General features: G+C 36.3%; 1 protein-coding gene across 1 annotated transcript in view; it reads left to right on the top strand.

Annotated features, from left to right (window-relative positions):
- Positions 1-12,380, top strand: part of plpp2b (phospholipid phosphatase 2b) — a 28,208-nt gene extending 15,828 nt beyond the window's left edge. Inside the window, exons 3-6 of the mRNA XM_077584515.1 lie at positions 62-324; positions 1,562-1,619; positions 3,910-4,086; positions 7,573-12,380. Of these exons, the coding sequence (XP_077440641.1) occupies positions 62-324; positions 1,562-1,619; positions 3,910-4,086; positions 7,573-7,719 (645 nt within the window). The 3' untranslated portion in view covers positions 7,720-12,380. The remainder of the gene's footprint in view (positions 1-61; positions 325-1,561; positions 1,620-3,909; positions 4,087-7,572) is intronic.
- The last annotated feature ends 2,620 nt before the right edge of the window (positions 12,381-15,000 follow it).

Here is a 15,000-nt window from a genome sequence, read left to right as displayed (position 1 = left end):
TCCCTTCCACTGCTGCCAAAACTCACTCACTCAAACAGACTCATTTCCTTATCCGACTCAGATTTCATCCGGGGAAGCGTATCTGGTGTACAGCAAAAGGATTTACTCCAATTCCGACTTTAACCAGTACGTGGCTGCCCTCTACAAGGTGGTGGGCACCTTCCTGTTCGGAGCCGCCGTCAGCCAGTCGCTCACCGACCTGGCCAAGTTCACCATCGGCCGGCCCAGGCCCAACTTTATGGCCGTGTGTGCGCCGAAAGTGTGCACGGGCTACGTGCAGATCATCAACTGCACGGGCAATCCTCAGGACGTCACCGAGTCCAGGTAAGACGACCACAAGTAGGTCAGTGTTGTTATTATTATTATTATTATTATTATTATTAGGCGAAATGAATCCGTACTGCGAATTGACATTTGATCAGCAGGATGGCCCTGAAAAATAAAATTAAAAATATTAAAAATAAAAATAATTGGGCGTCAGTTATACACCTAAATAAATAGCGGGACTCAACTGTAAATTTATTGTTCCAAAAAATAATAATAATTCCGGGTGTGGTTATACCTACCTGTTTTGCATGTATATTGTTCCCAGAATGCATTGTGTTGGCGTATTTAATGAAGTCATAGGACGTGACTCCATGTCATATGTGTCTGTGTTACCAGTAGCTGAATGCGTGTCGTATTAAGCACGTTTATGTTTGATTTATGTTAGTTTATGTTTTTATTTAATTTTTTTCAACAAACCGTAACTCTAGGTTGTGTGTAAAATAATGGCTTCCAGGTCAATTCTGTGTACAAGTTGCATTGCTCATCTGAGGATTGCTTGTGAAATTACACATTTATATGATTTGATGTTGGCTGTCTGTTGATTGATCAAATATTTTTTTATTTTTTTTTGTCTGTTAATTGATCCAATATTTATTTATTTTTGTATAAACTGGAAGTCCGCCACTTTAAGGGCCATTTTGGACATTTCCAGTGGTCCTTCAAACTTCAAGATTTTAAATTTATCCCCAGATCCCATATCACTTAATCTTGACAATAATATGTTCTATGCATCCCTATTAGTCTAAATACGGTATTTTCAGAAAACAGGTGAGCTGTGATTGGTCGTTAGCTGAGACCTGAGCAACCACGATGTCATCTTCAGTCGACAGGAAATGACAAAATGGCCGCCTTCTGATATGAATAAAAACAACTGGATTTTGCTTTATAACTCATATTTCACAAATGTAATATGAATCAGAATGTCATGTTTAGACTAGTGAGGTCACACATTGTCAAGAAATGTTTAAGGTTGACTTCCTTTTTAACAGTATTCGTTTTGCTAGACATGTCGTGTCGTGAGTAGCCCCACAAAACAGTGTTAGGTACCCATACCCAAAAAGACAAAGAAAGTCTGCCATTTTGAGCCAAATTGACAATTTTGGCCATCGTCCTATACTAGAAATCAATGCCAACTTGCCAAGTTTAGAGAAATGTTCGTTTTTACGTTAGCTCATATGCGCCCCCCCATTCATATGTCCATTTGAATTGACATGATTATTTCTTCTGTTTCCAGGCTGTCCTTCTACTCGGGTCACTCGTCTTTCGGCATGTATTGCATGCTCTTCCTGGCGGTAAGCAAAATTGATGACATGTTACAACTTTGAAGAAGCTGTTTTTAATTCAGTCACTGTGAAATGATACCACAGGGCACTTGTGATGTTTTTATATTTATTTAATTTTTTTAGGATTCAGGTGCACAAGGCAAGTCTAGGACTAGTTTTGGCTGTTTGGGATGTGATTTTTCCGCTAATTCGCGGAATTCCGCTTTTTTTTTTATCCCCCCCCCCCCAAAAAAAAATCCGATTTTTTTATTTTTTATTTTTTTTTTAGTAGTAGTAGTTCATTGTGTATGCACATGACCCCGACAGATAACATCTTCTGCTATAACAAAGACATTTGTGGTATGCTCTAATATGAGTTACTTTTCATTTGGTCATGATACAATTATTTGTTCATGAAATTTGAACTCTTCAACATTATTTATGTGTTAACTTAGTAATCACATTAGTTAGATATGATGATATTCTCAGTGATAGTTTTTAAAAGCAAAGGCAGTCCAATGTTTTTGAATGTGACTGATTTTGAGTTGACTAAAACTGCCATTTTATATGGGATAGTTCAATATACATTGAAAATTTATGCTGTTGTTTTGTCTATTTCTTTGTCATGTGAGTGCATTGAAAGTACTTAAAAACACGGAAAACCCATGAGCTCCGGGGGGCTTCGCCCCCCTTGTCCCCCCACCAGGGTACTGCCCTGGACCTAGTTGGGTGCCAGCGGCCCCCAGACCCCCGGCTAAATTTTCAGATCATTTCACTTTGGTCAAATCACATCCCTGTTAAACTATTTAAAATGTTAATAATTACACTCTTAGTGAATCCCGTGCAGCAGACCTTCGCACTTGACGCGCACCCAGCCTCAAAAGCCTTATAAGGGATGTTTTTTTTTTTTTCCCCCAACATGGCGATAAGTTGAGTGGAAAAATTTGGTGCAAGCTGTGAGCAATGGCCTGCCTGCTTCCTTCCCGGCAGAGACGTGACGTTCCACTTGATTAGCCTTGGCCTCATCCCTGACGCATAAACACTCGCACAGACGGACTGACAAGGAGACACACACAGACAGACAGACAGACAACGGCGCTCATTTGGAGGCCAAGTAAAGCAGCGAAGGCCGTTTCTTTTCATTCGCAGTGCTTCATTACTTTCTAATAATAGTGTCCAGTGTTTTTTTTTATCAATAGTGAGGCTGGACTTTTTGCATGTGGCCGAGTGGAGGTGTCATGCCAAGTTTTGCGCCTTCACCAGCAGCCATTCTCAGTCTGGACAGCTGCCAACTTCAGTAAAATTACACTAATGACACTATTACAGCAGGCTAGTTAACATACCTGATAAAAAAAATAAAATAAAGAAATAAAATTGAAAATAAATAAAAGAACATGCATGGTAGTTGAAATATAAATTACAAACAAATTAATTAAATAAATTTTAAATAATAAACTAAAAGTCAAATCTACATTATTTATTACTGAATACAAATTAACAAATTGAATGTCCATGACAAAAATATTAATAAAAATCTTAAATTATAAATGAATTAAATTACAAATATTTTTTAAATGAATTATGCATAGCATACATGATAGATCTATTAAAATATAAAATCCATTTAAATACAAATGAGCTTTAAATGAATGGATGTTACGCCAATGAATTTAATGTTAAAAAGGTCTAAACTAATTCAAATACAAATAAAGTTGGAAAATGTTTTTTTTTTTTGCATGATAATTAATATACTAAATTAAAATACAAGTTATGAATGAAAATTAATCGTGCAAGATTAATTCATTTAAATGCCAATAAGTGTAATAAAATTAAATTAAAAATAGCATATGTAAAGAAGAAAAACACATGTGCTGAATTAAAATAGAAACAAATACAAATATAGTTCAACTAGGAAAAAACATAAATGTAAACTAAAATTGTTGAAAGATTTGAAATGTAACGAATGAGGTTAAACTACAATAAAAAATTGTTGTTTTATTTATTTATTTATGTATATATATATATATATATATATATATATATATATCTCTGAATAAAGGTGTTACCATAATGATGAGTCCTATTCCCTATTATTATATTTCTACTTCTACATGTTTATGTTATTGTCATGTATATAGATTCACAACTGGTGTGCTTTTTATGGCTGTGAATAACGTTCCGGCCATTGTCACAGCCAGTAAACGTGTTGGCCCACAGACGAAAAACCACACGTAGATTTTTCAGTACTAACCTGCCCGTACGTAATAGCTACTAGCGGTTGGCCGACTGACTGCAGCTTCCTGTCGCTGTTCGCCCGCAGCTGTACGTGCAGGCCCGGCTGGTGGCCAAGTGGGCCCGACTCCTGCGGCCCACCGTGCAGTTCTTCCTGGTGGCCTTCGCCGTCTACGTGGGCTACACGCGCGTCTCCGATTACAAGCACCACTGGAGCGACGTGCTGGTGGGGCTGCTGCAGGGGGCGCTGGTTGCCGTGCTCAATGTGAGTATGCGACACACGCTGACAAATTCGTAACAACCGTTCGTAATGAGTACTGCGCCCGTTCATGTGTAGTGCTAGCTTGTATTTATTAACACATCCATACTCGCATACGTAGCAGATTTCATATCAATATTTTGACAAATGTAAATTTATTTTGGGGGTATATGCGGTTTTCGCTAGTGGCGGTCCGCTGTAATAACATTCTCTTCATCTGCTTTAGTTGTCTGTAATAGCAGTGAACCGGGTAGGACACAGTAGCATCATGCTAATGTTGCTGGAGGCTAAAACACAGATGGGTTTTTTGTTTGTTTTTTTTAGCTGCTTTTTGGTAGGTTATTTTATTAATTTATTTTAGCATCTTATCTTTATTTTTTTTTTTTTTTTGCTTTTATTAGCTTTCTATTAGTTAAACTTTTTGTACCTTTTTATTTATGCTAAGTTTTTTTAAATTTATTAGTTCATTTCATGCCTAAATTAATATATATTTTTTTTTTTAGTTTTTTAGTGTTTAGGTTTTTTTCTAGCTTTTCATTAATAATTAACTAGTTTAATTAACTTGTTTTTGTAAATTTACTTTTCTTATTTTTTTTACTTGGCTTTTTTCATCTTTTTTATTCAATACTTTGCATCCTTTCTAGCTTTATTAGTACATAGTTTTTTTTGTAGCTGTTTTGTTTTTAATTCATGCTTACTACTGGTAGTTTTTTTTTAGCTTCTACTTCTACCTAGCTTTTTATTCATGCTTAGCTTTTTTTTCTTTTTCTTTTTGCTTATTAGCTTTTCCAGCTTCCAGTTTTTTGTTTGTTTGTTTTTTTAGCTTTTTTTTATTGCTTTTATTCATGTTTAGCTTTTTATTAGCTTATTTCGCTTCTTTTTTTTACAGCTTTTTATCGGTGTATATTTTATTTTAGTTTTTCTTTTAATTCATTTGTATTTGTGGTTAGCTTAATCTAGCTTTTCATTCATGCTTAACTTTTTTTTAGCTAGGTGCTTAACTTTTTTTTTAAGTTGTTTTGTGCTTAGTTTTTTTTTTTAAGCTTTTTAATAGGGCGTGTTTTTTTTATTGTTTTTTTTTGTGCTTCACTTTTGTCTTATTAATACTTTGGTTTAAATTTGCTTTTTGGGGGGTGTTTTCTAGCTTTTAGATAAGAATACATTCTCTATGTAGTCATTTTTTTAAGTACTCAGTCAGCATAGAAACAACACAAATGACTAAACAAATGAATTTGAATTAACATGAGAGGAATCAACATTGAATAATATAGTAAGACTGCTCAATAGTTTAGTAAATAGGAAAACAAAACACACAAAGTAAACAAACTAAATTAGTTTGCTCGGCCTGACATTGCTAACACCCCCTAGGGGGCATATTTGAGCCATATTGGTGGATTGCAATGATAATGTTGTGACTAATCAAGTTCTTAGTCCGCAGCTATTTTCTTTCATTGGCATTTTAGCAATTTCTCATGGGAAGCGTAATATTTGCTTTTAATATTAGTTTAGTGTAAAGATGCTAAGACAGTAACGGCAATCAACGTGACGTTGGGATTTTATTTATTTTATTTTTTATTTTTTGCTTAAAGGGAAGCGAAACTGGGTGGGATTGTCCACATCAGAGCATGTTTAACACAATTCTCACCACAGGAATACTTTGGCTTCATTTCTTGCTCGCTGTTACATTTCATCTAGACGGGAAGTGAGCGCGGAAAGAAGTGTGACTTGATACACACACACACACACACACACACACACACACACGTACCCTTGACTGAACCTCAAACCATTCTTCTCACTTCATACAGCTGGAACTCTTTATTATTTGGAACGACACTCAGCACCATCTTGTGGAAATTACCGAGTGTGTGATGTGAAGGTCATAATTTATGTAACAAGACAAAATATTATTTATAAAAAAATATATATATATATTGACGATAATGAAACAGAAATTTTACAAGAAAAAGGTGTTGCAGTATGAATAACAGGTCTTAATTTTAGAAGAAGAAATCGATGGAATATAATTATATTATTATTATTATAGTATAGTAGTTTAAAGTAATAAAATGTCACATAAGAACAAATATTGTGTAATTTTATGAGAAACAAGTCAACACTTTCTAAGGAAACAGTCACAAAACTATAAGTGGGTGGGGTGGGGTGGGTGGAGTAAATTAGAAAAATCCAAGGTAAAAATGTATGTAGAAAAGAATTTAACAGGAATGTGTGTGCGTGCGTGCGTGCAAACACATACGTAAATGCTTTGGAAATGAGAGGCCACCTTTGGCCTTCATGGTGCTGCATGCAATTAGATTCTCTCGTGGGCCTCGCGCTTTACCACCTCTGCTTTCCGTGTGCGTGTGTGTTCCCCTAAGGTGTGTATGTGTGTGTGTGTGTGTGTGCACCAGACATACTTGATCACACTTTCCCAGCTTTTATGTACATGTCTGAATATTTTAAGAAAAAACAGGATAGTGAAGAAATCATTTTGCAATAAGAAAAACAATATATAGAGAGAAAAAAAGTACAAATTATATTTTACATGCAAAGAGTGGCGATATTACAAGAAAAGGGGTGAGCTAAAAAAAACACGTACTGGAGAAAAAAAGTTGTGTAATTTTAAAAGAATAAGGTCATAAGCAGGCAGGGAAAAATAAGCTGAATTATTTAAAAAAAAAACCTGACCTACAAAAAAAACACAACAATGGGGTTTAAAAAAAAAAAAAAAAGCCGCAACTGTTTTTAAAAGCCACAAAATAGAGAGGAAATTTGTAAAAAAATAATGAATATAGATAAATAAATAATTTAAAAAGACACTTTTTTTTTTAAATAGCAATGTTAGGTTTTTCCAGGAAAAAATGTTTTTACAGTCATTTTACAAGAAAAATAGCCCAAATTGTGTGGAGGGTGAAAAGCTGCAAAATTAGAAAAAAAGTTGCAATATTTCAAAACGGCAGTTTAAATATAAGAAAACAAACTGTAATGTGATGCAAGAATACATTTCCAATTTCAAAAGACTGGAGTTAAAGTTGGTGCAAACATTTTGACAAAAAAATAAATAAAACGTCACAATTTTATTAAATTAATAATCAAATAAAATGAAAAATACACTAAAGATCTAACATTTTGTTTCTTCTTTTTTTTTTAAATATTACATTGGTAGTGTAATACTCAAGAGAACAGTATTTACCAAAAGGTTAACAAAAATAGTCATAATGTAGCTAGAATAAAGACACAAATTATGTTGGAAAAAGTTCTGTCAAAAAATCTAAAAATAAAAGCTATATTTTTTTTAAGTTGTTTAATTTTATGAAAATAAAATCATATTTTTATTCTAGAAAAACTGAAATGAAAAATGAAAATGACACTATTACAAAAAAGTACTATAAGAATTCATGTAATTTTACGACTATCAGTTTGGTGGGGTGTTTGTTGAATGACGTTGCTGTGTTTCTGTGTGAAAACATTTTTGACGTCTGTGCATCGCAGGTGCGTTACGTGTCGGACTTTTTCAAGAAGCGTCCACCACGGTGCGCCAAGCCCGAGCATGCCGACAGCGAGGAGCCAGAGAGGAAGCCCAGCCTTCAATTTGTCGACTCGGAGCACGGCAACCATTACAACTGCCACCCGGTGTGACCCGCCAAGCGCACGGTACCCGCCACCACCCCACCCGCACCACCGGCGTGCTGCCCTCCCCGCTTTGACTCAACCACTCGCCTCCCTTCTGCTCACTACCACTAGACTGAGCGAGGGCCTTCATCCTCTCCTAAACGCCTCCTTGTCCTCCCGGAGGCAGCGAATGAAGGCACGCGCGCCGATTGTTGTTGTCGAAGGCAAAGACTCGAAAATGACGCGTGAGCTAACGACAAGCTTGCGTTCGTTCGCTCGTTCTTATTTCTCATTTTCGTATTGATGTCGCTTTGGTGTGGATTCTCTTCAAGGCGCGCTACTACTACCGCATGGAGTTTTCCTCATCATGAGGTACACCTGCACAATCTAGGACAAGACTAATTCTGCCTTGACAAAGACAATAATGCAATTGTAGTATTAGCATGACAAATTTAGGCAGGGTGAGTCAATTTTGAGAAATGGACGGTGTATACGCCCTCTTGCGTGTTCCGGTTAAGAGGTGAGCGAGCGGCAGAATTTTAGGCTCGTTTTGTATTTTTCAAGAAATGATGCAAAATTACTAGAAAAAAAAAAGGTTCTCGCAGGGTCTAAAAAAGTCTAAAATTCAAAAACTTAAATTTTAGGCTTATTTTGTATTTTTCAAGAAATGATGCAAAATTACTAGAAAAAAAAAAGGTTCTCGCAGGGTCTAAAAAAGTCTAACATTCAAAAACTTAAATTTTAGGCTTATTTTGTATTTTTCAAGAAATGATGCAAAATTACTAGAAAAAAAAAAGGTTATCGCAGGGTCTAAAAAAGTCTAACATTCAAAAACTTAAATTTTAGGCTTATTTTGTATTTTTCAAGAAATTATGCAAAATTACTAGGAAAAAAAAAGGTTCTCGCAGGGTCTAAAAAAGTCTAACATTCAAAAACTTAAATTTTAGGCTTATTTTGTATTTTTCAAGAAATGATGCAAAATTACTAGAAAAAAAAAGGTTATCGCAGGGTCTAAAATTCAAAAACTTAAATTTTAGGCCTTAAATGTCTTTTTAAAAAAACAAGTATATTTTCATCCCAGGTCTAGAATTTAATTAACCCAAGTCTTAAATTCTTATATCCGCTCCGTCCATTCCGAGAACTGTCTGTAGAAAAAAAAAAAAAAAAAAAAAGTGCCTGTTGTGGTGTTGTTCCTGTCTGCGTGCTGAAAAACGTCCACACCAAAAGCAAAGAGGTGCATTTTAGGGGTGCGTTTGTTTTGGAGTCAGTGTAGTTCGGGCGGGCGGGTAGTTCGTAGCAGTTAGCATAGCATCTAGCTTATTGCGTTCGGTTCACGGCAGATAAGCCTTCGATTGCCGTAAATAGTTTTTTAATTAGGCGGGGGTCACTGTCTGTGCCTGTAGCGGACATTGAGTTTGATAATCTGCCAGCATTCTCCGCAATTGTATTTGTCTCTATACATTATTAACAGCTTCGTTTCGAAGTTAGCACATGACGCTAAATAAATCCTTTAGCAGCTCTCTTCTTCGGCTGTCTACGGAGTACGTCATCATGTGGGTGCGACCCAGTGTGCCACCAAGTGTTCAGACGGGTACAGTGCAGTTTGTGTGGAAACAAGTTAAATGGGAGCTACTTGAGGCACGCTGTCGTATTGAATTTAATTATTTATTTTTGAATGCGACTTATATATGGCCACTAGGTATTATACTTTTATTTTATTTACGTATTTAGTTTTTGAAATTCATTTGATTGTGTATTGTACAGGGTGTCTGGACACAGGTAAAAATACAAATGGCCCTAGAAATTTGATCAATAAATGTGATGAAATCAACACTTTAATATATAATATAAATGTTTTAGAGTTGTGTTTTACCAATTGTGAGTTATCTCTTATTAGGAATCATTACATTATTTATTCTCTTATCTTTTTCTCTCTTTTTTTTCTTCTCCTGGTGATGCGCTGTGTTGCCGTCATCCTCAAAAACGGAACGTTTGTTCAATCGTTGACATTGCGTCATCAAAGAAACAAAGCAATTTCAACACTCGAGATTGGTGAATCGTTTGTTTAACTCTTTGACTGCCAGACGTTTTCAGAAAAGGGATGCCGTGGGTGCCAGCCGATTTTAAGCATTTTGACTGATCTTTCAAGGTCCATAGAAAATTATGTGTTTGGACTATGGAAACACACATACTGCCAAAACAAGATTGGACTCTCATCTTCCATCAAAAAAAAAAAAGTTTGTTTCTACCTTATTCCGTTTTTGAGTAATCAACAATAGAAAATGGTTAGTTTCACCTGTTTTGAAAAAAAACGTCTTTTAACGTCTTTGGCACTCCTCCATAGGATTTTACGAAACGTTATTTAACGTTTTTGGCAGTCAAAGAGTTAAATAAATAAACAAAAAAATACACACGTGAGGACGATCAATAGTATTGATTTGAAAAGTGTTCAATTGACCAAGGCTAGCGATTATAAAGGGCCAGTGCTGGTTCTGGCAGGGCCAACACCCGAAAAGGCTTAACGTAGAACCCTGCGTTAGCTAACGCAATATAGCACAGTGTTGGCCTCTTGATTGCACTGGTGCAACTTTTTTTTTTTTTTTTTTTAATCTGAGCAGAGTTTTGCCTAGTGGCTGCGATAAGTGAAGCAAAGCGTCTCTCTCTCCGGTGTGCACAAATGAAGCGCCCATGTACACCCTGGCAGTGAAATACCAGTGAGTAAAGCGAGGCGAAACGCTCCCTTCGCTTTTGGTGTGAATGTAGCATTATATTTAGGTGGCTCAATGTGTCCACTACCGCGTACCGCACCCTTCCAAGTTTTCATTTCCACCGAGTTTATGCAGTTAGTCAGAATGTGGAGGGTCGACAACGTGTTTCTGTAAAATGAGTAAATGTCAGTTGGAAGAGGTATAGCAGGCGGTAGGCGCACTCGGCTCGCTGCAAAGTACGCCAAAAAAGATCTCAAGTTGGAGACTTTTGGGCGTGAAGGCCCTGGAAAGCACCAGCTCGCTATGAATTGAAGTTGGTCTCAAATTTTTCTCATAAAGGTCTAAAATTTAACTTAGTGATTCCTGCAAGAACCCTGAAAAAAAGTTGACTATTTCAATTTTTTATAGTAATTAATATTGCTTCTGGTGGAAACGTGTAATATAAGAAGAAAAAAATATTTGAATCGGGGAAAAATGTAATCAAATTGTTCAACTTTAAATTGTTCTGTACTTGAATCATATATGTTGAAATTTGTGAGAAAATGTTCTAATACTGCACAACAAAAAGTCGTAACTTGACAAGAACACATTTGTGCCTTCATGGGGAATTTCTTTTAAGCCATTCACTGCCAATACTAGTCAATTCCCTTTTTCAACAGGGCTTGGTTGGGGAGCATCTGATGCTGTGCCACTGTACATTTCAAACAACAACTTTACTAATGCTCAACCACCAGTAGATGGCAGTCATGCCCTATTTTAGATTATAACGAAAAAAATGGGGAAAAAGGTGGAATCAAACTTTTTTTCCCCCTCTAATCATTGAACACGATATCCTGTATGTCTTGAAAATGTCAAAAAGCTCTAAAATGGCTAAAAGTTCATATAACGAGAATAGTCAGACGACGACTAGAATTCAGTCAAAACTCAAACATTTACAAGAAAAATCTTAATAGAAGAAAAAGTAATTTTGTGATTAATTTTACGTGTGCTCCATTTTGTGTCACTTACTTATTGGACAATCGATTCCACACGATTGATGCTTGCATTATTACAATTGAAAAGGCAGACTCGTCCATACAACTCTTATCGGCAGATCGTGCGTGTGCGTGAATTGTATGAAGTGCGCGCAGTTGACCATCTTTGTGTCTTGAGTTGCTTGTGGATTTCATGTGAGTGAGAACGGACTGCAATGTGGATTTGTAAAGCTTTGTGCATAAACCACTACCACGTTGCCCAATAAAAATAAAAAAAATAAAAATAAACTTTTATAGTCCAATGTAAAGATGAGACACTTTTTTTTTTTAACAAAAACTGTGTTAATTTATTGTAAATGTATGTTTCTATTTTTCTAGTGCAATCACCCTGCTTGCCACTTTGAGCCGCACATGCTCTATCTTAAGAATGCTGCGAAGGATGTGCGTCTTCTAAATTGTTTTATTGTTGCTAGGTAATGTTTGTGTCAAACCGAGAGAACAGACAGATTAGCCAAGGTCATTTGTAGAATTGTTTCAAATCTGGACCATACTTTTAAAGAACAGAGATTGGCCCTTTGTGGCCCCCAAGCCTTATTTTGCCCCACCTCTGTTTTCCAAATGTAAGCCAGATGTCCTCAGCAGGACAAAATGGCCGCCGTGGTGAAAGCTCACACACACAGCTGTGTTTTTGTGAAGAAAGCAGGACGGATTCGCCATCCGACGACGGGTTGGACGAAGACCCGAGATTTGGCCGCTAATAATGCGGTAGAGACAAACAAGCACAAACGGCTGCTCCAGATGAAGTGTCGCACAAGCCCCCACCCCCTCCCCAACTTTGACCCCGACATGTGCAAACACACAGGTGCGGGCGTCGCCAATGTTCTCAACCTATGATGTTTTATCAGCGTGTGCCTTCAACTAGGTGCTATTGAGTGCGTGTTGCCTTGTAATTACATGCTTTATGTTGTGTTTGCTTGTACGTTTTGCAATAAACATGTAATCTGCATTCATTAGTTTTTCTATTCTACAGCGGTGGGAAGGAGCAAAGTACCAATACTTTCTTAGTGTAGTTAAGTTTATTTTTATTCCAGTATTTACTTTCAAATGACTTTTTTTTTTCAAATCAAATTGTTCCACTTCACAGGCTTTTAAAGCCACACACGCTCAAAGTCACAGATACTACAGTAGAAGGACGAGGATGATGACCCCAAGTGGGCATGATTTTTTTTTTATTTATATTGTTTTTATAATAATGCAAAATATATATAAAAAAAAATTATACTCAATGATTCAATGGGTATATATTTGATTCTAAAAATATGTTCAGCACTATCTAGGGTGTGCACACTTATGCAACCCTATCATCTCACTTGTTTATTTTTATTCCTCCATCAACCCCCCCCCCCCCCCAAGAAAAAAAAACCCAACAACAACAAAAAAACAATTGAGTTTCAGAAGTTATCACAAAAACTTGACATTTGAACAGGGGTGTGTAGACTTTTTAAATACTTTTGTCACATGCTGTTTGTAGTATCTAATGACGTCAATGAATCTCTAAAGGCAAAATTATCCAGTGGCATGTTGTGAAAGTTGTGCATTCTAATTTGCAGGCCTTGTCTCGTTTGCAGTTCACGGATTTAGATTTCCACGAGTGAGAGCCTCAAGAAGACTTTTTGTCTAGAAAGCGGCCCAAAATTTCAATGGTGGGCAAGCGGTTGAAGACATGAGGAGCCCGCCAAAACCGCGGAGCTGGACCCGGTTGAGCATGACGAAATGACGCGGTTGTCACTATTGTTTGTTGCATGCTTTTAAAGTTCTAAGGTCATTCCTGAGTTTTCACCAAAATAATCTTTCTCGCCGGCTCCCTCTAGAGGATGGAAGAAGAATACAGCTTTATTTTGGCAAGATTATGACTTAATTATTTAACATGACTTTTTTTCTTTTTTTTGGCTTAAATTACTTTTTTCATGTAAAATGACAACAACAAAAATTGGGAAAAAAATTAAAACTTTAAATAGAATTTAGTTTTGTAAAATTACGACTTTAACTTAAGAAAGTCTTATTCTAATATGTATTTTTTCTCACAAAAATAGATTACCAGTATTATATTATTCTGCTTCAAATACAGGACTGTCATTATCTTATTTAACCACTTCACTCCTTCACTGCCATTGACGGCTATAGACGTCAAAAATTAATTTGAACTATTTCTATTAGTTTAACTTTTTTTTCCACTTTTGTTAACAGGAGTATGAAAACCTAGAAAAAATGATTGTACATTTAGAACAGATATAAAATATGTGATAAATCGTGAGTTAACTAGTGAAATCATGCGATTAATTACGAAAAAATTTAATGGCCTGACGCCCCTAATTTTTAATAATCTTTTTTTTTTTAAGTAAATGTATTTTTTATTTTTACTAATCTTTTTTCTTTTTAAAAGACAATATTATTCAAAATTAGGGGTGTCAGGCTTTTTTTTTTTTATCATAATTAAGCGCATGACTTCACTAGTTAACTCACGATTAATCACACATTTTATATCTGTTCTTTATGAACAATAAAAAAATCTAGGTTTTCATACTCTTAACAAAAGTGGGAAAAAAATGTTAAACTAATAGAAATAGTTCAAATGAATTTTTGACGACGTCTAATGGCAGTGAATGAGTTGAGGATAACTGGCAATATTTTTTTTAACATTCTAATCTATTCTCCAAATCCTTTCCAAATGACTACACTGTATACGATACCTACTTCATGACCAAATAACGAAGACGGTGAAAAAGAGCAGCCTCGGCCCAGCATTTTCCTGCCCTTGACCTTGCGTGTCGCGGTGTGATTTATATATTTACACTCGTGCGCCTGTTCTCTCGCTTCATGTCTTTCCATCTCGCCTTTATGAGTCCTTATAGATGGATGGCAGACGGAGAGGAAAAAACACGTCTCATGTGGAACGGTGAGGTAAACGACCCTGGGGTGTGTGTGTGTGTGTGTGTCGCTCCTGGGATTCAAGGCCTCGTCAGCCAACTGGAGTGTTCCAAGGAGCCCTCGGGTGAATTTTTCAAGCGGCCATCGACGCTGCTCGGACCCTGATTGGAAGTTGGAGCCTCTTCAAAGTGTCCACTGTGCAGCTTTTTGGGGATTTTTGCCCTAACAACCATTCGTGTGAATAACTGCATTGTTTGAAAATCTTGCACTGTCAGATGTATTTTTAATGATCAGGGAGGGGCTGCTTGTGTACTAATTACGTACACTTTGTCAACACGTCTCTCACACACACCCAGCAAATGATCAAGCGTCTCCCAAAAAAAAAAAAAAAAAAAAAAACCCAAAGGAGTTCGACTTACTCATGTGGCTGCCCGAGCATCTGGCAAGTCCTCAAGGCCAAAAGCAATCAACCTGCAACCACAAAACCACACAAAAAAGGTCCATGGGAAGATAGAAAGGGAACGGTACTTTGAAATGGAAACTGGATTTTCTACTTCGCTAAAATTTTATTTTTTATTTATTTAATTTTTTGGGGTGGTGCTAGAAAACTAATACAAATAAAGTCATGTTTTTTCAATGTTCACTCATATATTACATTGGGGGAAAAAAAAGTTTGATTCGCCACATTAGTCCTTTGT

Source organism: Vanacampus margaritifer, chromosome 13 (assembly GCF_051991255.1).
Source record: "Vanacampus margaritifer isolate UIUO_Vmar chromosome 13, RoL_Vmar_1.0, whole genome shotgun sequence".
Taxonomy (NCBI): domain Eukaryota; kingdom Metazoa; phylum Chordata; class Actinopteri; order Syngnathiformes; family Syngnathidae; genus Vanacampus; species Vanacampus margaritifer.
Note: the sequence above shows the minus strand (reverse complement) of the source record. Positions and strands in the feature narration are given on the sequence as shown.